General features: G+C 37.1%; 1 protein-coding gene across 5 annotated transcripts in view; it reads left to right on the forward strand.

Moving 5' to 3' along the window:
- The window catches only part of ASXL3 (ASXL transcriptional regulator 3), a 129524-nt gene that overhangs the window by 72259 nt on the left and 30151 nt on the right, over nucleotides 1-27114 (forward strand). For 2 of the 5 annotated variants that reach the window (XM_071737451.1, XM_071737447.1), the window contains 3 exons: nucleotides 8140-8257; nucleotides 9186-9305; nucleotides 13641-13804. In XM_071737451.1, coding sequence (XP_071593552.1) covers nucleotides 8140-8257; nucleotides 9186-9305; nucleotides 13641-13804 — 402 coding nt within the window. Of the gene's footprint in view, nucleotides 1-693; nucleotides 2085-8139; nucleotides 8258-9185; nucleotides 9306-13640; nucleotides 13805-27114 lie in introns of those variants that run through there. The other 3 variants (XM_071737449.1, XM_071737448.1, XM_071737450.1) reach the window with 3 other exon arrangements.

Here is a 27114-nt window from a genome sequence, read left to right on the forward strand (position 1 = left end):
AACTGCAATTATTATTAGAAACCAATCTACAACCTGAAGCAACAAGAGACTAAATTTTAGAGCAGAATGGTGAACAGTGTAATTTAGCCCCAGTTTACCCAAATTCACAGGACAAGTTTATTAAGATTTCTTTGTTCGTTAAGGACGCAGGTGTCCAAGTGCCTAGGTTGGCACAGAAGGTAGAATCCTGATCTCCCTTGATGCTGGTGTGGATTTGCTTTCCTGTCTTCAGCTCAGACACTGCTTATCTTGCTTTGAGAGAAGAGCAAGAGCAAACTCACCAGTCTTGTTCCCTCCACACTCATTCTGTTAGGACTTCTTTCCTTGACTACAGCCAGATGCAGGTTATCTTGAAGCATTTTGCTGTCTGTAGGAAGTAGTCCAATATGAGTCTGTCTGTGGTGTCTATCCTTTGACTCATTTGAGCAACTGCTCACTCACACATTCTGATACAAGCCTGATATATTTGCCTGCCCTGCTTTCCTTTCCTTGACCCCAAAGAAACAAAGATGACAGGAGATCATTATGATTATGTCCTTATCACTTAGAATTTGAGCACAGGGTGTCTTCCTTAAAGGCTCTGAAAATGCACTGTGAACTGAGAGGTATTTTTTGTACTGAATTCCTTGGTTTAGAGAGTTTGCTGCAGTTTCTCAGTGTCTCTGTTAACCATTTTCTTATTTTTCATTTCAGATGCTACAAATTTACCAAGGCCACGGTTGGAGAATTCTGGCTCCCTAGCTGAAGCATTTGATCAGACGTCTGGCAACATAAGTGATGATTCTTGACAAATTTTCCTGTCAACAAATGGAAAATAAGGAAAACATGTTGCTTTTTGACTTCTAAAGAGACATGGGAAGGGACAGTGGCATTTACAAAATGCGTTCAGGAAAATGGAAGTTTGAAGATGAGAAAATAAACTGATTTTCTGATTGTCAAGACAAGTCTAGGGAAGAGGACAGAGAAACTATGGCAGGGAGACTGCATAATGGGGAAAAGAACCTGGAAGCGCAAGAGTTCCAGCAGGAGCTCTTCAGGGAATACATGCATTGCCCGAAGGCAGGCTGCACGGTATGTCCCTCTAAAGGTCCCTATGCATGGGCAGTACCAGTGCCAGCTGCTCAACAGTGCTTTGGTAAGACTCAAGAAAATGTTTATGGGACTTTCTTCTGGTCCTCAGCACTTAGCTGTGATGGAAAGAAAGGGACAGCAATCCACGCAACCCCTGTATTCTTTTTGTACTGCTTTATAATAAGTAGCTCCCAGTTGCTGAGGCATTCTGCTTGTTTGTTTTTCTCTGGGGTTTTTTGCATAGCATGCTTTGTGCCACACTCCTGCATGTTTTCTGTTTTAATAAATGTGTTTTCCATTATTTCTTACTCTGAGAAAAGAATTTTAAAGCAGCTTTGGAACAGTACTGTGTTAAAGTGAAGTTGCCTCTCTACCGCCTCACTTTAGGACAGGGTCCTGTACTTAAAATATGCTCTGGCACAAACGCTACCTTTGGTTAAATCTACTACTGCACTACCATGGTAAAACATCCTTTCATAAATAGAGGTTTAAAATGCTCTCTTTGTTCTGTTTTGTAGATGCAGTTGCTTGTCCCAAGTCTCAGATAGCTGATGATAGTGGCTTAGTTCAAAGCATTGCCCTTGTCTGATAATGTTTTTTTTAAGTAACTTTCCGAACTGTTTAAGGTGAATTGATCACTGCTACCGCATTCATGAAAAATTTCATCACTGGAGATGAAAGTCCTATTTTATTTGGTGCATAGCAGTCAAACTTTTCCAGTGATGTTACATGAATTTTCCATAGAGTGAATATCTTCTACGTGAATGTCTAAGTAATTGTCTTCTTCTGGGCCACATGAAAAGAACAGCTTTTGATCTGAATAGTTTATAACATGAAGTTCTACCCAGGTGAAAATGAATCGTGCCTTGATTTTGATGTGCCTCCTAGAAATGGTTGGCCTTTTCAGGGAAAGACAGGAACTGGAGCAGCTCACAACTCTTCAGAGCTCTAGGAAGACTTCTGTGAAATGCTGACAAGCAGTTATCTACAAATGCTGTTCCAGGAGCTGCAGGGTAAGGTCCCCAGTAAGTCTGTGTACTCAGGGTGTGTTAGAACCCAGGATAAAACAGGATCTCTTGCAGAAAGGCATTGTACTCCAACTGCTTACATTGCTGCAATGTAGATAGATGCACCTGTTTCTCTAAGGTAATATGACAAGATTTATTATCTGGAGAATGGTTGTCTAGCCCTGAGGCCCCCACTCTATGGGTGTGGACCCCATGCAGAGTGTGTTTGCCAGTTTGACCTAATGGAGAGTGTTGATTGCTGTTTTAAGATTTTGTATTGAATTTGCTATCTTTAGTTTGTTTTTTAACAGCGTTATACAATTATGTGCTTTGTTATGTCAAGAAGCAGATTTCTCCCTTAATCACAAAATTTTTCAGCTCAGATATATTGTTAGTTTAATACCACACAAACAATTTTACAAAAAAAACCAACACTTCTCTTCGGAGAAGAGCATCACTGAGTCGATGCATGTACCATCCTCATTGCCACTTGCATGCAAGAACAGACATTGAGCACATCACACGTTTTTTTGTCCTCTTGTTTCTGTGGTTGGGAATGCAACAAAAATGTTTACTTTGCAGTCTGTCGTGATCTGCAGCAACTGTGACTATGAATGCAGTATTATGCCCTGTAGAAGATAGTGCTGGCTTGGAGGAGGTGTACAGATGTAAACACAGACATTCCAAACATTCACTCTCTCTGTCTCTGCACCATGAATGTCCAAATGCTTTAGTTCAATATTGATTAACACACAGATAAATGTTCAGTCATTAGTTAATGTATACTGTAGCTGTACAGAAATACTTTTACCACTTCTGGGACCTAAAGAATAAATACGGAGCAAGAAACTACTTTTGATCAAATAGGAATAGAAGTGTCAGAGCAGGAGGATGGCATGGGGCAATATTAGATGTTTATTGAAAAAACTATTAGTGAAGTTTGAAAAAAAAACCCCATAGGTGTCCAATCTTCCAGCCTGGTGTTCTGCCACTGTTCATCTTCATCTCTAAAAAATTGGTTGTGTATGCTTGGCACCATTGCTGTTATGTCTGGTGTGCAAGTCTGGTTGGAAGTAAATTAATTTTCTCTGTCCTTTGGAAATGGCACTTTGTACTTCAGAAAGACATTATTACTGTTTTAATGTTACATTTGCATGTTTATAACTAAGTACATTTTACTTATGTTTAATATAAGTAGTGGCATCCTGAAAACAATGTCTTTATTCTTCATGATTTATGGTGCTTAATGTTTTACTTTAACTGCTGGCAGAATGGAAGAATTCCATAGCTTTACATTTCTGATCCATAATGTGTGAAATTTCAAAGGTTATGTTTCACCATGAGAGTTTCAGAATGCAGACTTGACATTTATGGAACAAATAGAAATCTGAGATGACGTTGCTTAATGCAACCAAGTGTTACATATCTTTGTTGTTAATAACTTTTAACATTCTCAGCATATCATTCATTTAAGCTCAAATGGAAGTGGTTTTCTGCATTATTTGTTTATCTGTATGCTGCATTTTTTCATCCTGAGTTGAAAAGATGTGGGAAAGAAAAATAATTCAAACATATCCCAAGCAGCAGTAAAATCTGAACACAGAGCTTGACATTTTGCTTCTGGTACTTTTATGGGGTTTTAATTTTCCCCCCTTTCCAGTTGCCTTTTAGTTTATATTGTTTCCTTCCATTCCTGCTTCAAAGATGCCTCGATTAGTTTTTACTGAAGAGACTCAGTCACATAGATAGAGGAGTTTTTTCCTGTCTTAAGATCAACTCAATATGAAATTTTTATTTTTAATAATATATCATGGCATTTGTTAAGCTTCCAGGTTTATAAATTCCCCCAAAAGGAGGAGGAGACTTGATCTTGTCATCTCTTTATGAAAAACTGCTTGGAATTAGAATATCGCTGTTAACTTGTGTTTTTCTTTTGCTGTCTATCTTCAGAGCTCATTTTACTCATCATTTTATGTTATTTTGTGTTCCTTGGATGAAAATGGATCGATAGGTTACTTAAAGATTTTGGCAATAAAAATATCATTAAACAAAATAATTTTGCCAAGCCCTGTGTAATGACCGTAGCAGTGTTATTCAACAGATGGTCACAGGTTCATTTTTATGAATGGGAATATTGGGAATTAACCATAATCGTTATGTCGAAGAGATTCACAGATGTCCTTTGCAAGTCTGCTTGTGAAAGGCTGGATATAATTGATTGATTGAGTGCTGATTTTATGAGAGCTATTAATGTTTAACTTGTATACTGCATGAACTTCCATTTTCTTTCCTTTTTTATTTATGTACTGCATGGATAGGTTGGTAGCTAATGTTTCACAGAATACTTCAACAGTGATCAAATCTAGGAATTTACAACCTGCAGCTTTTTTCACTCAAGCATTTAGCACTAAGTGATTGAATACATTTGAAATGTAAACATAGAGTCTCATTAAAGAAAAAGATACTTTATGCAAGCTATCATATGTGCTCTATATGTATTTCTCTCTTACTTTCTGTAGCAAAAATGATACCTTATCGTTTGGTAGAATCATCTGCTCTTTCTTGCAGATCTGTAGGCAGCCCAGCTAGGATGTTATATATCTAAATATGGATGAGATGTAAAAGGCTGTGTCGGTGAAAGATGCCAATCTAGTTTGTGTTAGTTACTGTTTCTATATCTACAGTGAGATCTGGGAACATTTTTCTTTGGAATAAGTTATAAAATTTCTCATTTTCTTCAGTGCTAGTTACAAATTTGAGTCATCTACTTTGTGTTTATTCCCTTCACCAGAAGAGCCAAAACTAAAGATTTATTTAGCCATGGTTACTAGGAAAGCACTAAATTAGCTTTTTGCTTGAAAAGCTCAATATAGCAAAGCATTTGGTGTATGTTTCACTTTGAGTAATCCCATTGACTTTCCAGCTAAGTAGAATTAATCTTGGGATACAAGATTCTTGTCTTATCCTACAGTAGTCTTGTATCCTGAAATTAATATCCCTCAGGCTAGGGGAAGAGAAGTTATATATTCATCCTCAGCAGACACTGCACAGTGTCCTTGGTTTATACTTAACCCCTTCTGGTGTTTGCCTTTACTGGTAACTGGGCATCAGCAATTTCTCCCTCTGCTGTGTTGCTTCTAATGTCTTGCACAGACTTACCTTTGAAAAATTCAAACCCTGCAGCTTTAAATTCAAAGAATAATAATAATTTAAAAAAATTGTAATTAGCTGGAAATAATATGCCCAACTAAAAAAAAATGACTGAGAAAAATCTCAGCAAATCAGTTGTTAGATTTACTTGATACTTTTGTGCCCTCCTACCCTGCCTGGTATCTTGCTTTGACAAATGAAAAGATAGATAGGCATCGGGATAATTATTTGTCTGTTCTCTGGGCATGGTGGAATTTGTTGGCACTTTTGGTTAAACTTTTCACTTAGATTTTAATGTCCATGTGGTTTTAATTCTTTTTTTTTTTTCTGTTCTACAACCTGTATCTCATGTGACCCCGTGTGTAGTTTTACTGTCAGGTTGAGTCATCCTGTATAGACCAATTTTTGAATTTACTGATGGGTCCTGCGTGGTGATCAAGTCTCTTGTGTTTCGAAACTGAAGGAGATGGGGAGGAAATGGCAGTAAACCAGTGAATACTGGGGGGAAAGGAAACCCTGAAAAGCAAATCTGTGTCAAAGGGAAATGGTGTCTTGAAGGTTTGTGCTTGATCCCCATATGCTGAGCTGCTTAGCCTGTAGCTCAGAGGTGGGCTGTGCCTCAAAATAAGAAGATCTGGTAGCAATGTTTGCCTGCTCCTAGCTGTGTTCCTTGCTCTTGTGGCTCTGAGCATCTGGGGTGGGCTGGGATGAGCTGTGCTGTTCTGCACTAGTGCTCCTGTGAGCATAGGGTGGCCTGTGCTTCTTGGAAGTGTCAGATCAGTTGCATAAATGTGTGCTTAAAGGTCCACAAGTGGCCTTCCTGTAACATGAAAGTAGGTAAGTAGTGCACATGACAAAGATTGGGTATCACACACTCCAGCAGCTTGTGTGTCACCTTAGGTGTATGGATGCTGACTGCCTGTCACTGGTGGAGGATACACTGCTGCTTACTTTTTCCCATTCGTGGGAGTTCAGTCTAAAGCACTGAAAATCACCAGTGAGCTTTTACAAAGAATCTACCTTTTTCACACCGACTGTATAAATCATTAACATGGTGCTTCCTCTTGTAGCAAGGCTGTGGTTCATGGCAGAAGGTGCAAATTGTCTTGAAAGGTCAGGAGGAGGCTGGAGGAGAACATTATGTATCATTTGGGCTCTTACTTGTTTGTCTAGGAAGGATTACACCAAGGATGGGTGTTCTTCTCCTTGCTTTTCAGCAGACAAATCAAGTTGTGGGGCACAATATAAATTTTGGGTTGTGGTTATATTGGTATGCTGTTAGCAAAAAATTGGCTGTCTTTCAAGATAATTTTTATTGGACTATTTGTTACTGTCTGCATGGGATTACTATTAAATAAGGGTCACCTGGTTCCACATCTAGCTTAGCAGGACTGTGCACTGAGGGTCATTTTTGGAATTTTGGGGCATTTTGGAGAAATGTTCTGTCCGCAAGTCTGGCTGTGCTTGCTCAGCAGCAGTGTGAATTTTCTGTCTCAAAAATGTGTGAAGTATAGGCTGTTCCTTATGGCTTTCTGCTTAATTCTTTGGTTCAGTTCAGATCTGAACAACTTCCTCTTTGTCTGATTTCGTATGTTCTAATTTGCTTTTTATTGTAAAGTGTCTTTTGTGTCTTTTAAGAAGTGTACTATAAGAAAGGGGTTAATCGATGAAATAGCTTTTGTGTGCCTTGGTGTATTTCATGTTGTATAGTGTGTTATTTAGAGGAATAGAGTGATATTGATTTCTTTTCACAGCAGTTTTTATTATTATTATTATTTAGCTATGTGAACATTTTGGAAAGATATTGCAGATTAACTGAAGTTACAGACTTAAACCTTACAAGGCATCAGTCATTCATGCTCATAAACCTACAATGATAATTCATGTCAAATATGTTCTTTGTTGATACAGTAATACTTTAATAAATCCCCCTAAGATCATAACACAAATCACAGTTATAAGAAGAGAGTGCACAGTAAGATTGGAGAATAGACAGGAGAATAGCAGAGATCTGTATTAAGCTCGTCCCATGCTGATTAATTCTGGAATTTTAATGCTTGCAAAAGTATTAATTGGCAAGTGTTCATATTTGTATGTTTTAAGATTTTCTGAATTATCTAATTTTCTATATAAAACAGTCTGACAGGTGTTTGCTTTTTCTAATCTTTAAATATTTTGTATTACATTATCAACCCTGTATTCGATCCATTTGTGAAACACAAAGCACTCCCATTTGTAGAGATTTATTCTTGTATCATTTTCCCCGAGATTTGCCAGAACACCATCATGTTCGTGTTCTGAAGGTTAATGCCCAAAGTCAAGCAGACAGAAGCCAAGTGCTGCAAGGTTTCCAAGATTAGGACTGATTCCCTTCACAAAAATAAATGATTCCTGCCATGTTCAGTGATTTTGTGCAGCAGTACTCACGGCTGAGTGAGTGCATCAATACTGTAGTCCTTACATGCTGTACATACTGATGACACTCTGTGTTAACTTGATTGACTGAGCAGTATACTGGAGAGGATGCACCTGCGAGAGATGTGCAGACATATATATTTTTATTCTGGTTTTGAAACATTTATTTTACATTTTTTTTACTTGGAAGTCTTAATTTCACATTCCATGGGTTATCATGTTGTGCTGTTAAGGTAGAGAAAACAGTTACGTGCTTCTTTGTTGTCAAAACTGTACTGGAAAATGATCTGAGGTGTATCTTTATAACCAAAAGCCTGATTTTATATTTTAAAGGAAAATGACATAAAGGGGACAAGCATGAAGTCTGGCAAGTCAGTAGCTATGTAAATTATGCTTATTTTAAGAGATTCAGTGTAATGGTAGAGAAATGTCTCATGTAATTCACTTATAAGCGTTATTTTTTGTTACATTCTATATTTTGTTATCGTTTTTTTAGGCTTTAAGACAACAGCAGAAAAGAAGAAATGGAGTCTCAATGATGGTAAACAAGACTGTTCCTCGTGTTGTCTTGACACCATTAAAGGTGTCTGATGAGCAGTCGGATTCACCTTCAGGTAAATAGCTAAAGGACCTTTTGCAAGATCAACTCTAGTCACAGAGCAGTCCTCTGAATCAGCTGTGTAGCACACAGAATTTGGAACTGCTGAAATAATATTTCCACTTGGAGGCTTTGTTTAATGTCTTTATTTCCTTATAAAATCTGGTGTCTCAAGGATGGTGATTTTTGATAAAACACTGAAGGCACACAGTAAGATGATAGTTGCTAATAGTAGCAGCTTTAAAGGAATTCAAAGTAACATTTTATTTGGCTCTGGAACTCTAATGGAGGACCACATGCTGCTATTCAGTGCGATAAAAAGGGGAGGGGGAGGGAAAGGCAAGCTTTTCTGTGAATGTGAATTTATGTCTCAGTTCTTCATTGCAATACTCAGATCCTTTGTTAGCTTTTCTTCTTCTTGTACTATGCTTATAGCTGCAGCATAACCTTGACCTTAGTTTGGGTGGTAATTTGCTTCATTTTGAGAGATTTCTATGCCTCTGTTTAACACAAAATGACAATTGTATTTCCAGGAAGATCTCTTCTATAAATGTTTCTTCACAAAGAAATTTTTTTTTTTTTTTTTTTTTTCCTTTAGATTGCTGTACTGCGCCATAACTTGAGCTTAAAATATTTTTAAAGACATCTCTTGGGCATTACAGTAAAACATTCTTTTTATTAGATCAGTGAACATTTTTATTGACTGCAGAGTTCAGTAAACTTTAGTTTTTCAAGACTGAATTGATTTATTGAGCTTTTACTTCCATTCCTCCAATGATGAGGAATCGTATTGTGACCAGAAAGGTGCATTTCCTTTCAACAAGCAGATGTCAATTTTTTAAAAAATCCTATTTTTATTTTGTTTATGGTTTGAGGGGAGCTGGGGGGATTATTGGTACATGTGCATCAGTATCATCTTTGGGGGGGTTTTATTTTTTCCTAAGGATCTGAATCTAAAAATGGTGAAGCAGATGGTTCTGATAAAGAGATGAAACATGGGCAAAAGTCTCCAACTGGAAAACAAACAAGCCAGCACTTAAAGAGGTTAAAAAAGTCTGGTTTAGGTGAGTAGGAGTAAAATAAATAACTTGTTATTGTAATGCTGATATTTTTCTAAACTTTATTTTCTCTAAAATTTTATTTTTCTGGTCTATCTGTCCCTTTTTTCAAACTCAGTAGCTGACCCTTTCTCAAGAAAGCATCTTTCTGGCTACTAGGAAAATCCATGGGCAATTTTCTTCCCTGAATGGGGAAATTAGTAGTTGCTTTTTAAAGTTTGGCAGACCTAAGCAACTGCTTCTGATTGCTACACTATGATATTTTTCAGGGCAGGGTGTAGTAAATAGTCTTTTTTACTGGTAAATTTGCTTACAGTCATACACACATTCATTCCCAAAGATAATAATGTGTTTGCCTACATCCCTTTCCTATTAGAAGTTAACCCTCTGTTCTTTATTTGCATTACTCCATGTCATACAGATATTTGGCATAAAGGCTTTTTTTTATTCTCTTCCTTTGATTTTTGTCTTCAGTTGGATCCTTTGTTATTCTGAAGCTACATCTCTTGAGGTTGGAGATACAGTTTCTGGTTTTATTTTCTGTGTATTTTAACAAGATTCATGGATGATGATCTCTAATTAATGAAGTATTTTCTCCGAAGAGATGCTAAGAGTAAATTCTTAGTAGCTCTATGCGATAGCAGATTTTCCTGCTCTGCGTGAAATATAATTGGAAATGTTCCCTAAGGAGCAGAAAATGTAGTGTTCACTAAGACTCTTGTCTTGGCTGAAGTAAAATAGAATAATTACGTAACTGTTTCTTTATCTTTACAAAGGACTTTTTTCATTCAGCAGACTGCTGCATCATTTTGAGAGGTATTTTGCAACATGACCACATTGTAAAAGTTAGCATACAAGCTTCTAGTAGTGACTGGATCATCCTTAAAAACTTACTTAATGTCTGCCTTTGTGGTAATGAAATTGTTCTTCTTTATTAATGAGCCAGTGTGGTTTTTACCTATTTTTATATTCTGTAAGATATCTCAAAGGTACTTTACTTCCTAAATATCATAGGTTGGTTGTTAAATATGCTATAACTGAAAACTGAAAATGCTCCTTCAGTATTACATCATCTGCTGTGCAAACATATATACAATTTTAGATTAATTTGCCATAACTTTTCTCTACATTTAAGACTGAGCTACATGATTTGGTACATTTGTTCCTCCCCATCCCCAGGTATTTCATCAACTTGGCCAACAATACCAAATGTAGAGTGATTTCATTATATTTTTTGTGGATTTCAGAAGAAATCCTTTTGGGACACCACACTTGGAATGTGGCAAACATTGTGTAAGGTTTAAGGTTTTCTGTTATTGTACCTGCCAAAATGTTTCTCTTATGATACAATGTTTCTTGGGATAGTAGCAAAACAGTTGTCGAGCATCTTAGAGAAAAGATCCAGTGTCCTATATAGTGCACAATTCAGTTTCAGACATCATTTGATTGTTTGAAACTGCTGATCTGGCCAACATTTGCTGCATCTTCTGTTTGATAGAATTTCTGAGCACCCATTAAATAAGATGACTTTTTCACATTTTAGTTAACTGATTCTGCCAGCTATGTGATTTCTGTGCTTTTCCTGTTTTGATTCTTATACTTTGATGTAGAACTGTCCTCCCCTGATGAAGAGCTCCATCCTTTTATTAGAAGAGAGTAATAACTTCTTTTCCAATGCTGTAAGCTTGAGTTTGTCTCTCATCTTCCAGGGTCCATTTCTGACCTGAGCAGTGGTTTCTCCCAGATTCTAGCAGCAGCTATGTATGGATGCAAAATGCCTTTCTTTGTGGAAATAAATGTAAAAATCATTGGCATATATTTTGTCATAAACTCCTTTCAGAGTTATGTTTAGCTGTGCAGTAGCAGCCTACTCTTGTTGTAATCCACAAAACTACTGCTTTCCATATTACACCGAAATACTTCACTAACTCCAAATACAAAATTAAGAGCAGCAGTAGGGGTCCTGAACTAACTAGGAAGGGTACAAGAGTGAAACTGTGTTGTTGTTCTTCTGAACGGATTTTAGTTTTTTTAATTATGGCTATACTTGCAATCTCCAATGAACCTACTGGCCTGTCAACTTAGGAATATACATATTTTTTCTCCAAGTTGGTAATACCTCATAGTTGCCTGTAAGTGGTAGCAGGTCAAACAGATGAGAAACTGTGTGACCCATGCACACAGGATTAGATTTGATTTTCTGAAACTGTCTTGGGTTTTCCACAATATAAAATATCTGTTACTGATTTTGCAGTCATAAGTCTTGATTTAGTTTGGATCGTCTCATTGTGTATGTCCTTCCGTAGGATATGAAGCATTAGCTGCAGAAAATATTACTCCAGTTTGGAGTCACTTAGAAGATGGAGATGTGTATTCTTTGTTGAGTAAAGAAAAGAGTATGCATATGGGCATTAAAGTTAGATGCATCATGCTTCTGTGTTACACTTGGGGACTTTGTTCTTTTTTAGTGGGTGGAATAGATGGTATGAGGAGTTTATTGTGTCACATTCCTGAAAATGAGCACTTCTGCCATACAATTGTATTTCATAACAGGACATTCATTTGTTTCTAATGGAGTCTTTGCTGTACTGAAACACAGTATGCTGGAAATAACATGTTGGAAGAAGTTATCTTGTGCTGAGTGTGAAGCAATCCTTGTCTTATTCAGTTTGTATTGCCTGCTGAAAAGTAAATGGAAATAGCAAAAATGTTGGTGGGAGTCTGTGGCTGAAGGATAACTTTTAGAATGCACAAAGCTGCATTTTCTTTTGTTCATACATTTTGTGGGTGAGGTTAAAGCCTTCCAGGGGAGACCACTATAGGTCTTCCAACAAATAAAAAGCATAATTGCATTTGCTTTTATTAATGTTACTGCTAAGTAGCTTGTAGCATTTGAGAACTTCCTAATAATTAGTGTGCCCAAATTGCCCCGCTTGTAAAATACACTTGCTCTTCTTAATGTGTCAGTTGTAATCCTTGCTGAGAGTGCCTTTGTTAATGCCAAATGCCATTGCTCATAGCAATGTAATATTCTTTTTGATTGTTTTTTTAGAGAATTGCAGGAGTTGATGGATAATTTAGTTAATACCCCTTTTGTAGCATCTTGGAAATATTTGAAAGTACTACAGACCAATACCTGGAGGAGTTTCCTGGGAGGGGTTAGAAGCTTTTGAGTTTTTCCAGCCACCTGGACTCCACACTTCCATTTCCATTTTGAGTGTCATGATATGTTAAGACTGAGTGGAAAAGAGGATGGTAGCAGTATTTATATACCCTGAAGCAGGTAGCTGTGATTGCTCTTTTAGTAGCTTTTAAAAGTGCCTTTAAAATAGTGTCCTAGAAATAATAACAAAATGAAACCAGACAGGACTTTTAGTGGTTATCTAATTCGTTCATCAAATAGGGCAAAACCAGTTACACACCTGTCATTCCTGACACGTATTTGTTGTTGAACGTTTTCCTAAAGATTTCCACTGATGGAGGCTGTAATGCCTCCCTATGGATCTAATCCGGTGTCTCTTTGTCCTTGGTGGTTGAAAGCTCACTTTTCCTAGTACTTAACAGGAATTTTTCTTACTGTGCAAAGGCTTAAACTCATTACCTTTACTATCCACTATGAACAGTAAGAAGACATCATTCTCTACCCTTGTTCATCAGCCATTTATGTATTTTGCCTTCCCTCCACTGAGTCTTTATCTGACACATCCTCAGGTTTGTATTTTTCCTCCTTCTGATACTGAAACTTCTGATAATTTCTGATACTGCGTTTTGTGTGGTGATCGTTTTAGGTTCTTATGAAAATTCTGAAAAATTGAAAAATACACATTTTTAACACTAATTTAGCACACTGAATATTCTCATCTCTGGGATCACTGCCTGTTCACACAGGCAGTTTTTGGCAGGTGCTGTGAGACAAGTGACATAGGCCACTGCAGATGTGGATGGAGCATGGTGAAAGAGAAGCTCTCTGTAATGACAGGTTTACCTCAGCCTCATCAAGCAGACCTTTTCTTGGCAGTAGGTGCTTATAGTTATGTTGATGACATAACAGGAAAATTCTTTGCTGCTGCTAAGTTGAGTTGGTCTCTTGAGCTGGAAGGAAGAAGAAGTCTGCTGTGATGCTGACTAGAGCATGGCTCCTGGAAGAGCTCGAGAGGCAAATATAGAGAATATTAAAAAGCTGTTAAGACACCTAAGAAAAAGCTGTGTTACCCTTCTGAGAGTACCATTTCTCTGGAGCTTACTGCATTATACATTAAAAGCTAAAAACTTTAAAAGAGAATTTGTTTTTGCTCTACTCCTTAATTTATGTTTAAAGTTATTTCTGTTTATTTACTCCAGGACATTTGAAATGGACCAAAGCTGAGGATATTGACATAGAAACACCAGGATCTATTCTAGTGAACACTAACCTGAGGGCTTTAATAAATAAACACACCTTTGCTTCTTTACCTCAGCATTTTCAACAGTACCTCCTGCTTTTACTTCCAGAAGTAGACAGGCAGGTAAGTGGCATTGTGCAATACTTCTTTCTTTAATAAGATTTTTTTTACAGTTTGTTTACGTAGACTGATTTGGTTGACTAGGTGTTGTTCCAGGAAAGAATAAGAAGAAAATTTTTATACTTTCGTAAGTAAAACTGTTAGATATAGAATGACTATAAAGTTTATATAAATATAAACCAGCTCCTTAGTGCCCAGCCAGTATTTTCCTGATAATTTAATTTTGGTATATATTTTTTTAATCTTTCCAGTTAATCTACCAAAAGAGATTTAAGAAAAAATCTGCTAGGTAAAATTTTGTTTTCTTTCCAGCCATCAGAGATCTTGGTGTTTATGAATTATATTTCCGCTACAGGAGCCTTACTTAGAAGTTTCTTACTTTAAAATTGATTTTTAAGAATAGGGATCCATGAACTGACAAGCCATTTACCTTCCTATCAGCTTTCTTACAGCAAGAAAATCCAGGCAATATTTTTTCAGTTTAATCATACCTCACTAGTTAAAAGCAATACATTTCTTTTTAATTTTTATTTCAGAAAGCCTTCATAAAATGCATCCATTGCAGGTGTTATTGCAACACTTTTTACTTTGCAAGTGAGCTAGTCAAAAAAGGAAGTTTCTCCTGAGACGTTTACAGTTGTCCTTCTGTCTGTCATCTTCTCACAGAAGTTTGTTCTGTGGGTTTGTGTAGCAACCCATGTTTTAATTCATATTGGGAAAGCAGGAGCCTCCATTCCTCTCTGGAAGATCAAAGTTCATTCTCTTGAGTGTGGTAGTTTGAGTTTTGTTTTCTACTGGGAAGTCAAATAGGCTGGAATCTTCACCTTGCAAAGTCTTAGTTGAGAAAGAATTATGTCCCTTTTCTTGATACCTAAGAGCACATGTTTTGGTATGGCTGTGAGTAGCATCCCATATGTGGAGTGATAAAAGCAATTGACTTGATAATCATTTCCTTCCTGTGTCGAGTGGAAAACACCAGTGTAGTGCTCAGGGATCAAGTGAGAGGAGAAAAAATTCCAGCCAGGGACCTCTGATGAAAGTTTCTGGTGGAGGTTGCTCTGACTAGATGAGGCAAGGGTATTCAATCTTCCTCTTTTATTTCTACTGTCTAAATCAAATGAGGCATCAGGCAAGCGAAAGTGGTGTAAAACTATACTTTGACTTAGTTGCCCATCTCTACAAGTTCATTTTCATAGTTTATATTGTCCTTTTCCTGTTTTATCAAGAATTCCTGTTCCTGCTCTTTGGGCTCTGAAGTGTTTCCTCCCCGTGCTCCTTTGCAGCTGGCTGGTGCTGTCTCCCCCAGACAGCACTGCATTTCCCTGTTACCATATGGATATAGTGTGTGAAGTACTGTAGTGAATGGCTCTATAAAAATGTAACAGAGTTATGCTATTTGTGTATATATAGTGATCTGGTAAATAAATTACTAATGAAGTGCAGTCTCATTTGGGCTTTATTACTGCTCCACATAGAAAAACCCTATGATGAATGATCTTTTGTCATTTCTGTCATAAACACCATTTTTCTGGGTGGTGTAACTCCTCCTTCTTAAACTGTACTGAGCTGAAACTTGTCATGCATATGTCAGTTTGAATAAGCAGTTTTAGAAACCATTAGTTAAATAGAGTTTTTCTTTTTTTTCATATTCAGGTTGTTTATTATACATAGATGACTTCTCTGGTTAGTCTAGGATGTTCAAAAAAAGTTAAGGGCCAAATCAAGAGGTTCGTGGCATTTGTTTTCTGATTTTTCTTTTGTTTTCAAGTTTTGTGGTTGCTATCAGGGAGCCATGAGAGCCAATGGAACTAAGAGCCTTAGGAAGATGTCCCCAAGTGGAATAAGTTGAGAACAATTCTGCTGATGCTGTGTCTGTCATTTTTCCTGCTCCAACTAGATTTTTACAAGTGTAGTATCATTACCCTTTTTTTGCCTTAGAAAAAAAAACTTTTATCATCAGTTATTCATACTTGAAATTTATTTCAGCTTGTATATTAGTTTGAATTTTATTTCAGTGGCAATGACGCCTGTGTGTAATTTTCTGTATTTAAAGTGTTGATTTATTTGGAGCAAGCTGACAGTTATGGTAGATACATCTTACCAAGGATTTTATTTGCTTTCATACAGCTTCAAAGTGAAATAGTATGTGGACATTGTTCAAAGAAGCAGCTGTGAGCCTGACTTGGCTGTTCAGCAAGTTGTCTCACTGGATACTAGCTAGGAACCTCATGTCTGAAATATGAAGGTCCAGATTTTCAGCTCTGTTAATCTGTATGAACTCGGAGGCTCAAAAACCTTAAAGCTGAGATGATACAGAATCCTTTTGGGTCACCCCACCAGAAACCCAGATGACTGAGCTGGCAATAAAGAAAACATGTAGGTATATAAACTACATGAACAGCAAAGTCTATGCACAAAAGATTTCAGTTGTCATGATCCCTGCAAAGTATTTTTCAGATCTAATTAGAACATTCTACAGCTGAAGAACAATGGAATTTTCATCAAAGAAATGCCTGCTTCTAATACTAATACATCAAGCTGATAATTACATGCAACAGAAGCCTTCCTGACCATCTCTCAGCAAATAGTCATCTTCAAAGCATGAAGTTCTTCTCTGTATCTAGATAGCTGTACTGCACCAATGCCTCTTTAAATATTAAACAATGTGTGTTGTGCAAGGATGAGTAACAGATCTATATGACAGGTGTCTAAAAAGGAATGGCAGCTGGCATTATCTCATGTACACCAGCTTTCCTTGTTGCTGTTACTGGGGAGTCAAGTTCCTGCTGTTAACACCTGGGATATGCACAAAAGGAAGGGAAATTCACCCATGTAGTAAGCTTACAAGAAGAGAAGCAATGCCTTATCTGAATAGTAGCAGATAGCTTAAGTGATTTTACTCGTCCTTAGAGAGCTAAACAACATGTTCTTTCCTGAATGCTCTAAAAAAAAAAAGTCTTTTCAGACCCTACAAATGCTTAACAGCTTTCTGATCTTTGAGAATTTAGCTGCTTGTTCTCATCTGGGTTCTTCTGGCCCTCTTCTGGTTTGCACCTGCCCTGACCTTTCACACAGAATGAGAATTTCTTCCTGCAAAAACACCCACAAAGGATCTGAAAACCTCTTCAGACCTGTGTGTGAGGTTGCAGTGCCATATTATCTGACCAAATCTACTCATGAAGAGCATTTAAAACAGTAAAATTATATCTTGTCTTAGTTTTACTTGTTTTATGAAATTTAGCAATGTTTTGTTTTCTGAATCAATCTATAGGTAGTCAAGGTAGTTACTTAAATTAAAAAATCTAAACTGAAATATTCTTAAGGAAAGGTAACTTGTTTTTGATGTGCACAAAATTACTCCTGCTCCCAAGCACATCAGTTTGAGTTCCACAGTTGATAGCAAGTAAGGAATACTACACAAAATTCTTTCTTTCATAAAACACAAGGAGAGAAGCCTGGTATCTGCCATTCTGACACTTAGTATTTTTATTCTTGGCAAGCAGAAGAATAAAGGTTTTAGTAGTTTTCTTAATGTGTATTAGTTTATATTAAAAGAAAGTAAGTTTTATTTTCACAGTTACTTCCGTGTAGTAGTGTAACCACATTCCTGTTGGCTTTTTACCTTCATCAGCACTTGAGGATTGTGTATACCATTGGACTTTTAAAGCATTTTCTTTATAAGACATCAAACTGAAGAAATTAGTCCTGCATGCATTATTTGCTCCCAGGTTTCAATTTCTCTTCATGGAATTTTTGTATAGTAGCAGTTAAATTGTTACCTTAGATTACTTAGCTGCCTTTTCTGCTAAAATAGCAGTCTTTCAGCTGTCCTTCTCAATTAACTATCATCAGTAGCTTTCAAATATTTATTATTATGTTCTTCTAAATGTTTGAGTTTTACACTGAAATAGTTTCAGGTTATGACAAAAGCACATAGTTCAGAGAAGAACGTTTGCAATAGAATGTTAAATATAACATCTGTTCTCTGCACCTAAGCAAATTTTAAAAGCTGTTAAATTGGCATCTCTGTGTTTAGTAATTAAAAGTCATTTTACATCACATTTTTCCCTTTAAGTGAAATTTTTTCTTTGATTTTATTGGTTAATGTGAATAGTGTGGTATTGTAATGTCCTTTACTTGTATATCTTTATTAGGGTGGTTTTATTTAGGTAACTTATAGACTAGGTGGATGAAGAAATTTCAAAGCATTTAAGCTGTCTTCTGAATAAAGTTCTGGGGCTCTGATTCCTGAGCTCAGCTAGCCAGAGGTGTTCAGAAGAGGTTACTACCCACAGCTGGCCCCTCTGTCCTTGCACTGCAAGTTAATACCCTTTTTACCAAGTGCAGATGTATGGATGGAGTATCTGCACATTTCACAGTCATGTATTAACAACAAACATCAGTTTCACTTTACATGAGTTGAAGGCTGAAGGATTTTACTTCAAAATCCCTGTTGGCTTTAGCTACAGGAATACTTACTCTTTCAGACTCCTCAGTGCAGTCTAGTAAGGCTTAATGCAATTTCATTGCAATCTGACTGCTCTAGTTGATTCTTTTTTGTTTCTTTGCAATTGGCCCTAGAGGTCTTCGTCAATATCAGTACTTCTGTGTAGGTGAATAGAAAGCTTTACATTTCTGATTAGGTGTCATTTTTGTATTTCAGCAAGCATGGTCACTGTATTTCACTGGTGTGAAATGGTGTTTTGCCCCATGCTGTAACCATAATTGTGGAAGTTCTTATTTAAATTCTGAAGCCCTGGCTATGAGTTCTTGTCATGTTTAAAGCATGTCTCACCTGTACAAGCAAACTTTGCAGAGGAATTAGAAGAACTTTTGAAGTTGCTTTTGTCTGTAGCAAGGCTCAGCTCGGTTAGAACATGTAGTAGGACACAGCAATGATGCTGTTCCCCCTGAAAGATGAAAATAAAAGAGCCACAGCTGTCTCTGCAGTATAATTTTTCATAAGTCCTTCTGGTGTGTGATGAGCCCTGCACTCATGGTTGTTCTTCTGATGCAAACTAGTGAAACTTTTGTATCTCCCTCCTTCCGTACAGTCAAATTTTATAAAGCACAGTGCACAGCTGTTAGTGCTTAAAAATAAGAGAACCTTGTATGCAATACCAGTTCGATTTACATTTGACAGAATAGTTAATACTTTAAAAAGAGAAATGAATTGATAGAACACATCCCTTCCAGGGGGAAAGTACTTGCAAAAGTACCTTTTTGAAAGACTTTGTGCTAGGAGCTATGTTAGGAGAGTAAGACTAATGCAGGGGCATAAATGGTAACATATATATACATAAGGGACTGGCGTGTTTCAAATTATGTGGCTATTAAGGAATCATTTCAATACTGCAGTGTGCAGTGTTTCTTTCAACTGTTCCTTCCTTGCAAAGTGCTAATAATTAAATTATGTGAGTTGATCTGCAGTGCCTCCAATGTTGCCACTGTAAGGCTGCACTGGAATTAGATGGGGAACAGAACATTCCTTACAGTTCTGAATCTGAAGACAGCCAAGGGATTGAAATGGGATGCTGGATACTGGTGCAGTTCAAAAAACAGTGAGCAAAAGTGATCCATCCATACTTCTGCCACAACCTCTCTTCATCTATTCATCCTTTTTTTTTCTCCCTCTCCCTCCCTCTCTCTCCCTCTCTTTTCAATATATTTGTTTTGATTAAATACAAAGGGAAAAAAAGGTTGAGGGTTTTTTCCTTGAGAGCCTTGCTGTTCTTTGTCCTTCAGTTATTTAAATTCAGTTTTCATTTAGCTCATTCTCTCTTGTGTCTAGGACACTCAGCCTTTTTTTTTTTTTTTTTTTTTTTTTTTGCATAGGAGAGCAGTGTTTTCAAATGCCCAGAGAAAAGGGATTGAATGCAGGGCTTTAATTTATGACATTCATCAAAAATAACTGGCTAATTTTAGACATGTAGATGTAACATCCCATCATGTTCTGATTCTCAGGGGCATAAGCATCTATCTTTATTTTTATCAAAAGCTAGAGTAATAGACCCTGGTTGTTTACACCTCTCTTTCTGTACCCTCTCCAACATGAGAGCATTGCTGGATAATTTATTCGTGTTTTACTTTCTCAAAATCTCCAAGCATCTTTTTATAAACAAGTTTCCTACATGCCTGCCTTGATCACAATCTATCTTTGTTTTTCTCTTTTACCTTTTCTTTTCCAGGCTTATGTGCCTCTTCTAGTACCTTTTAAAATACTTGCTGTTTGTAGCGTGTTCTGACATGCTTGGGATTTGTACTTGCATAATGGATATAATAGAAAAATAGATTTTAGTTGTAATTTCTATAGTTTGAGTGCAGTTAGAAGGTACTGTTTGCTACATATTCTGGTTTTCCTTGTATTTTACTTATTTTTGCTTCATTTTAAAACATGCTTTATCTTTTCCTTTTGCCAGATTTATTATTCTTAAATTCTTCATTTAATTTCTTACATCTGAGCTCAGCCAGATTGGATTCTATTGTCTTTTTTGACACTACAGTGTATTGGAATGAATATAGCTATCCCACTTGTCTTCTTGATTTAGACAAGGTCTAAATTAACAAGTCACATTTCATTTTGAAAACATATGTTTGCAATTCTTCAGTCTTACTCGGCATATTTCCCACTTTAGTGAAGATGGAAAAGGTCTTTGTTTCTTTCTTTAAAAGACTTTTCTTCCTTTTCTCCTCTTGTCTAAAGCAATTATTCCTATAGTAGCAGATACGTTCTTTTTCATCCATTGATGTTTTACATCTAAGTTTAGTCTGGTTATTTTTTAAAGGGCTAAAGTAATATTCAGAATTGCTTTCACCATCTGTGTTCAGAATCTGTTTTTTCATTTTGTATTCAAGGACAAACAGTTTATATTATATTGTTGATCAGGTGGGTTTGACAAGTGTTTTTCTTATAGGGATTGATCACTTTATAATCAGGACTGAATAAAACTTAGCCGTGTTCTGGGTCATGTTATATTTCACTATGAAAAGGTGAGACCTGTGAAGAGAGATTGTACAGGCTCAGAACATGAGCCTTCAACTCGTGTTACATCAGAACTGCTGTGAGAGACTCAGTGTAAGCAACATCTTGCCGTGTTACCTACCTAAAACATAAAAGTTGAGGTGGCTGAGTTTGTTGTTCTGGGAGAATCTCTTAAATCAGACCCATGTATTACTGTCTACTGTGTTCCTTTCCATTCAATGTATCTGTCTTACCGTTCATGGACTTTTCATCTTTACTATAACTATTCTATGGTCACAACAGCAAAAAGGTCCTGATCTTTGCATCTTGTCAGAAGCAGTTTTCTCATACTCCCATTTACCTACTTTAAACTCTGAATCTCTTCCATTGTTGTCTTTAAATACATGGAAACTGTTTTAAGAAGGGACAGATTTTTCTTCAGAATCATATCTCTGTTTTTAAATGTATCCATATATTTTTTGTGTGTTTGAAATGAGCCTCTCAGTATTCCTTATCTTCAGGCAAAGAAACAGTTGCTATCCATTTGTCCCTGTGTTTTTTGGCAAGGCTTGCCTGGTTTTTTTGAATGTTCCATTGCTTCTTCCACATTTCTACCATCTGTGTTCTGAAGATCTGAAATCAACAATGCTTTGTACTAAACTTGGTAGTTACCAACTCCTTTACTATTTGTTACCCTCCCTTTTTTTGCTCCTCTCCAAAGTTGTGCCATGCCTTCCACTGCACATGTTTCTTTTTCCTTTTTTTTTTTTATGTGTATGAAGAGCATTGATGAAAATTTGTTAAAAGAATAGGCAGAGAAGACAAGGGGAGTAGCATCTGTGTTTGGAGCTCTTCTATAGGGTTGATTACAGTCTGGCTCAGACCACAGGGGTCAGGCTTAGAAGGAGAGGTGAGTGGCGTGGGTGCATTTGTAATGGGAGTTCGTAGACCATCCAGTCTAACTCTAAACTGGTAAGACCATGCCTGGAGTACTTTGCCCACCTCTGGGCACCCCAGTAGGGAGAGATGGAGCTGCTGGGAACTACAGGGAAAGGCCACTGAGAGGTCTAAGGGACTGGGGCTTCTCTTGTATGAGGAGAAACCTTTGAGAGCCATGACTGAGCCCAGAGAAGAGAAAGATTTGAAGGAATTTTGAAGGAAGGATGTGAGAGAACAAAGAAAATTTGGGACTGTTGCTGAATGGGTTGTATTATTTAATGACTGTGAACACATATACAGCTGATGTAAAACTTTACTTACCTCCATTTGTACCAGCAAGACCTCCTAGGCCTCGGAGCTTTATAAAAGGTTTCGAAGAGAACTGGCAGTAGTAGGTAAGGACCAAATCAAGATTACTTCTAAGAATATGATCCACAGAAGTCCATGGGACACAGTAGACTGCATCCAGGGGTACTGAGAGAGCTGGGTAGTGTCTTTCCTAGGCTGCTTCTGTCATCTTTGGAAGAGATAGAGATCAGTCAGGGTCCCTGGTGGCTGGAGAAAGGAAATGCTGCACCCTTCTTCAAAAAAGGCCAAAAGAACCCTGAGGTCTTGGTAGGCAGCAAGTTAAATAAGAGCCAGAATGCACACTGGCAGTGAAGAAGGCTGGCAGTATCCTGAGCTGAATGAGTGAAACCACAGCCAGCAGGTCAAGAGAAGTGGTCATTGATACCATTTTTTTTCAAGAAAAACATTGATATATTGGAGCAAGTCCAATAATGGTCTACCAAGGTGGTTATGAGGCTATAGAACAGAAGAGCTGTATTTGTTCACACAGGAGATGAGGAGACTGCAAAGGGATCTCGTGGCAGCTCACAGCTAGCTAATGGGAGATTCCAAAAAAAGCAGATCTCTTGGAGGAACACAGGAATAACATTAGCAGTGATAGAAACAAGATGAAAAATTTAAAATTGTGATTTGATTATCAGAATATTTTCTTGTGAATAGTGGTTAAGCACTGGAAGAGGTCATCCAGAAAGGCTGCAGAAGCTCTCTTCCCTGAGGTAGTCAGAACTCAAGTGGGCAACACCCTAACCAAGCTTCTTTAAGTGCAATGTCTTCAGAAACTTCATGAGCTATGGAGGTCATTCCTAACCAACATGATTCTAGGTATGATTCTGTAGGTGGTACCTACTGCTTCTTTCTCAGACCTATCAGAGAAAGCATTTAGATTGATGTTTGATTTCTTCTTGAGAGCTCCTGGTTAGTGCACATTTCTTTGTAATCTTCTGGGTTCTTTGCTGCATTACTTTCCTTTTATTTCCCACCAAAGATTTGAAATCTGCAATCCAAATGTGTGAAAACCTGGAGATGTACAAATGCAGCATGCTAGCTATTCAGTAAAAGGCTATCTCTTAAATGTGATGTAAGATGATTTGTTAATGTTCATCTTTTCCTTTGTTAGAGTATCTCATTTTTTGCCTGGCCTCTGATTTTTATCCCTGTCTGAAGTATATTGTTATAGTTTAATAACAAAGCCCTGAAGAGGAATAAAAAGCTTGTGTTTTAAGCTGATAGGTTCCTGTCTCTTTTTGGGCTTTTTTTCCCTACAGTGATGTAATTTGCAAGGCTGTATTTTGTGGTAGCATCACTTCTGTGAAGAATTTACAGAATTCTTAATTTCTTGAACCAAACCTGAGCAGCTAGTAATCTAATAATTAGTTGAAATCTGGTGGGTTTATTTTGCTGTCTGCACTGTGGCAGCTTGTTTTCAAGATGCTTTTGTTAAGCTGTTCTCATTTTCGTGTTAGGACCCCTCACACAGGTTTTTTTGAGGCCCTGATAGTGCCACTGGTTTGTCCCCATAGAGTTCCTTTTTCTGGATCTCCAAGCTCTGCCTCCTTGCCATTTAGGAGGGAAATACAAATTATCTTTCACACCTACAGGTACTTCATGTGGATTCTTGAGTCTTTTTCTGGCCATTTCCCTTACTGTGTGAGGTTTATGCAGAAGTTAAGAGGTAATCCAATACTGTGCAGTTCTTTATTAAGGCAGTCAAAGCAAGACATTGAAGCCTAATGGTAGCAAGGGGGGCTTTAGTGTAGGAAAGCATATGCAGTTTTTTGTGGGAAATTCCACTGCTAGTTTATAATAAAATTTAATATGGTCATGATTATGGACAGCTCAGCAGAAACATCTGCTGTAATGAAAGTAGTTTTTCATTAAATAAATAGTACAAGTCATCAGCCTGACTATTAAGCGTGGCCAGTTCATTTGGACTGAAACTTTGAAAAGAATCCAGAGAAAGGCACCAAAATTTACATGAGACATAAAAAAAATTCTAAAGAAAAATAACTGGATTTGGGCTTTTTAGCCTACCAGAACCAAACTAAATTTGAAGAACAACAGCTTAAATAACAACCAAGTGCTGTATTTCATAAAATAGGCAACTAACCCATGGAAGTCTTTTGCATTCTAAAAGTTTGATTGCTGGCAAATATAAGGAGAAGATGGTGGATGCATATATATTAGTAGTAGCCACAGTTAAACCAAATGGAGTGAAATTTTTATGGAAAATAAAAATCACCTTTTTCAGTCGTATGTCAGCTAAGCTGCATATAAGTAGAAATGTTTTATTTGACATCTTTCCTAGTAATGGGCTATTATGTGATCATTCATAAGCTTTAGCTACATTATCGGTTTCTCTCAATTATCAAGGGTTTGTTCAACCTGATACTGTTACCATATGGCACCACTCACATATTACTGACTGATTTTAAAATATTGTATCTTTGCTTAACATTGAGTTGTGTACCAAAAGCACTATCTTGAGAAAGGCAGCTATTGTTTAGCAGAACTTTCAGATTCAGATTTCAAAAGCTACAGCTGCTTTTCCTTTTCTTACCCAAGCACATTCACACTCATTCTCTATTATAGACTTGCCAACTCTTGGAGCATCCTTTCAGTTTGGTCCCATTTATCACAGTTTCTTTGAATGGTAGTTGTGTAAGTGGAAAAATGACTTTCAGATAGGTAATGGCATACTTCAGCAGTCAGTAGTATTCTGTAGGAAATGGAGAAACTTCCTCAGTGATTTTCATCCTAGAAACACATGAAATTCACTTAAAAGTATTTTTCAGGTGGGTGAAAGTTAAGTTTTATAATTGCCAACTAGTCCTTGACAGGGTGAGGTCTTGCTGTAGAGACCTCCTTGACATAATTACTTTCCAGATTATTAGACAAAGCAATGAACAGGAGAATCATTGTTTTACTTTATTATATAGAATTCAGGCTTATGTAAGTGCAAGCAGATCTTGTTAGATTTTCTGAAAATGTGTCAGTCAGAAAGTAAGCAGTCCAGAGACTGGCAAGAGCACATAATGTAAAAAATTCTGTTCCCCTTTTTAATGCCTTGTCTCTTTTGCTATGGCTACATTTTTTTCTAGAAATCACTGGTGTGGACAAAGCCTGTGGCCTTATAATGCTACTCTCTCCAGCCATTCTGTATTTCCCAAGGATAATTTCTGATTCTTGGGCTTAATGAGAAGTCTGTTCAATTGGAATGCCACACTCAGCCTCAAGAACAGAAAAGTAACTTATCTGTTAATATGCCTTTAGCTATTAACTGGAAGCAAAGAATTGGTGATGAGTGCATATGGCTGCTTCCAGAAATCGTGATGCGTAACTGCGGTGCCTGCAACCACAGGTTTGTGTTTTAGAATGGTGCTTTCAAAAACTGAGATTAATTGTCTGCTATAAAAGGAGAGTCAGAAGGCAGTGCAGTGCTCCATTCTATGACATCCACTTAAGGTATCTTGAACTAATTGCAATCTAAGGTTTAAATCACATGCAGGCAAAGCTAAGCCATTATCTCATGAAATCACAGTGTTTCTAAGGGCCATTCTGTCCAAATGAGTGGTTGTTTCAGATACAAATAATGAGCTGTGGTCAGTTGCACCAGATTGCATAGAGTGGCTCTGGAAGTGCATTAAGAGGATAGAGGCCTTGAATGCAAGGGCTGACTTAAACACCTTTTTAAAAAAGGAGGTTGGCAGTCGGTCAGAGGAGAAATGCAAGAGTGCTATTAAAGTTTGTGTTTGTAATGATGATACAATAGATGGCAATTTGCTATGCCATCACATCCTTTAGCTTTGTAAACTGTGAAATACTCTGTTACTAATTTTTTAATTTCTTTAGCATCTTTTATATTTTGACACGGAAAATGCTCAAAGAAAGGGCAATTTGTCTAGTCTTCTCTACACCAAGGCAGAATCAACAATGTCTGTTTTTCTTGGTAGATACTGTCTTAAAGATTTTCTGGCTGTTTGCTGATGGAGAATTTGCAGCCTCTCAAAAATAAATTTAGTGCTTTATTTCTCTTCATTGCTGTCTAATCTGAATCTGTCTTGCTGCAATTCTATTCTTTGTTCAATTTTGCATCTACATTGAGAGCATGGAGATCACTGTTCATTTTGCAATAGCTTGCAAACCAAAAGTAGTAACCCATTTTCCATTTTGTTGTTTCTTTTTCTTGAGAAGCAGCCCTTATTAATGCAGTTTTTGTAGATCCAGGACCTCAAATCTCTGTTTAGCCTTATTTCTGTCCTTTAGATTTTATACCAGTTCTGAGTTGCAGCAATCAAAATGTACATATTACTGCAGCTCAAGTGATAAGTAACACCAAGGAGAGCAGAAGTGATTTCTGTATCTTTACACAGTGCTCACCATTGCAATTTTATAGCAAGGTTGGCTTACATTCAGCTTGTGATCAGCCCACGTGCTCATGAACCACAAATACTTTTCTACTGAAGCATCACATAGCCATTTAGTTTCTTGATCTTTTACTTCTCTAGTTGTTATTACATGAATCTGAAACTTTGCATTTGCTGCTATTGAAATGCCATAATTATCCCTCTTTTTTCCAAAATAACTCTCAAATCCATCAAGAGAATTCTCAGTTTCAATTGTAGAATTCAGTGTACTCAGACCCTCTGACAGATGTTATTTGCAGAGTCCTTCCTTGTCTTTATCATGGCCCTGAAATACAGCCTTCCAACTCATAATAAATGAACAATAGTTGCCTAATTAAAGAGTACTGAGTTGTTCTATAGCCACCTTGTTACAATTTTTGTGTCTTAGCTTTGCTTAAGAAAGTATCATATGACACAGCATTGTTAAGATATAAAAGTTGTGCTGTTTCTTTTCTATTACAAGGCCTTTTACGCTGTCAGAAAGAAAATGGGCTGACTTAACATGACCTATTCTCAACAAATTCATGTTGGCTCTTGCTCAGCTCCTTGTTAATTTCCCAAGCAGCTCTGTGTAGTGTGATATCTTGTGTTTTAGTCACTGCACATATTCTCCAGAGCTTCAAGACATGTGGAGCAAGGAAGATATTTAAACACAGGTTTGT

Source organism: Heliangelus exortis, chromosome 2 (genome assembly GCF_036169615.1).
Source record: "Heliangelus exortis chromosome 2, bHelExo1.hap1, whole genome shotgun sequence".
Taxonomy (NCBI): domain Eukaryota; kingdom Metazoa; phylum Chordata; class Aves; order Apodiformes; family Trochilidae; genus Heliangelus; species Heliangelus exortis.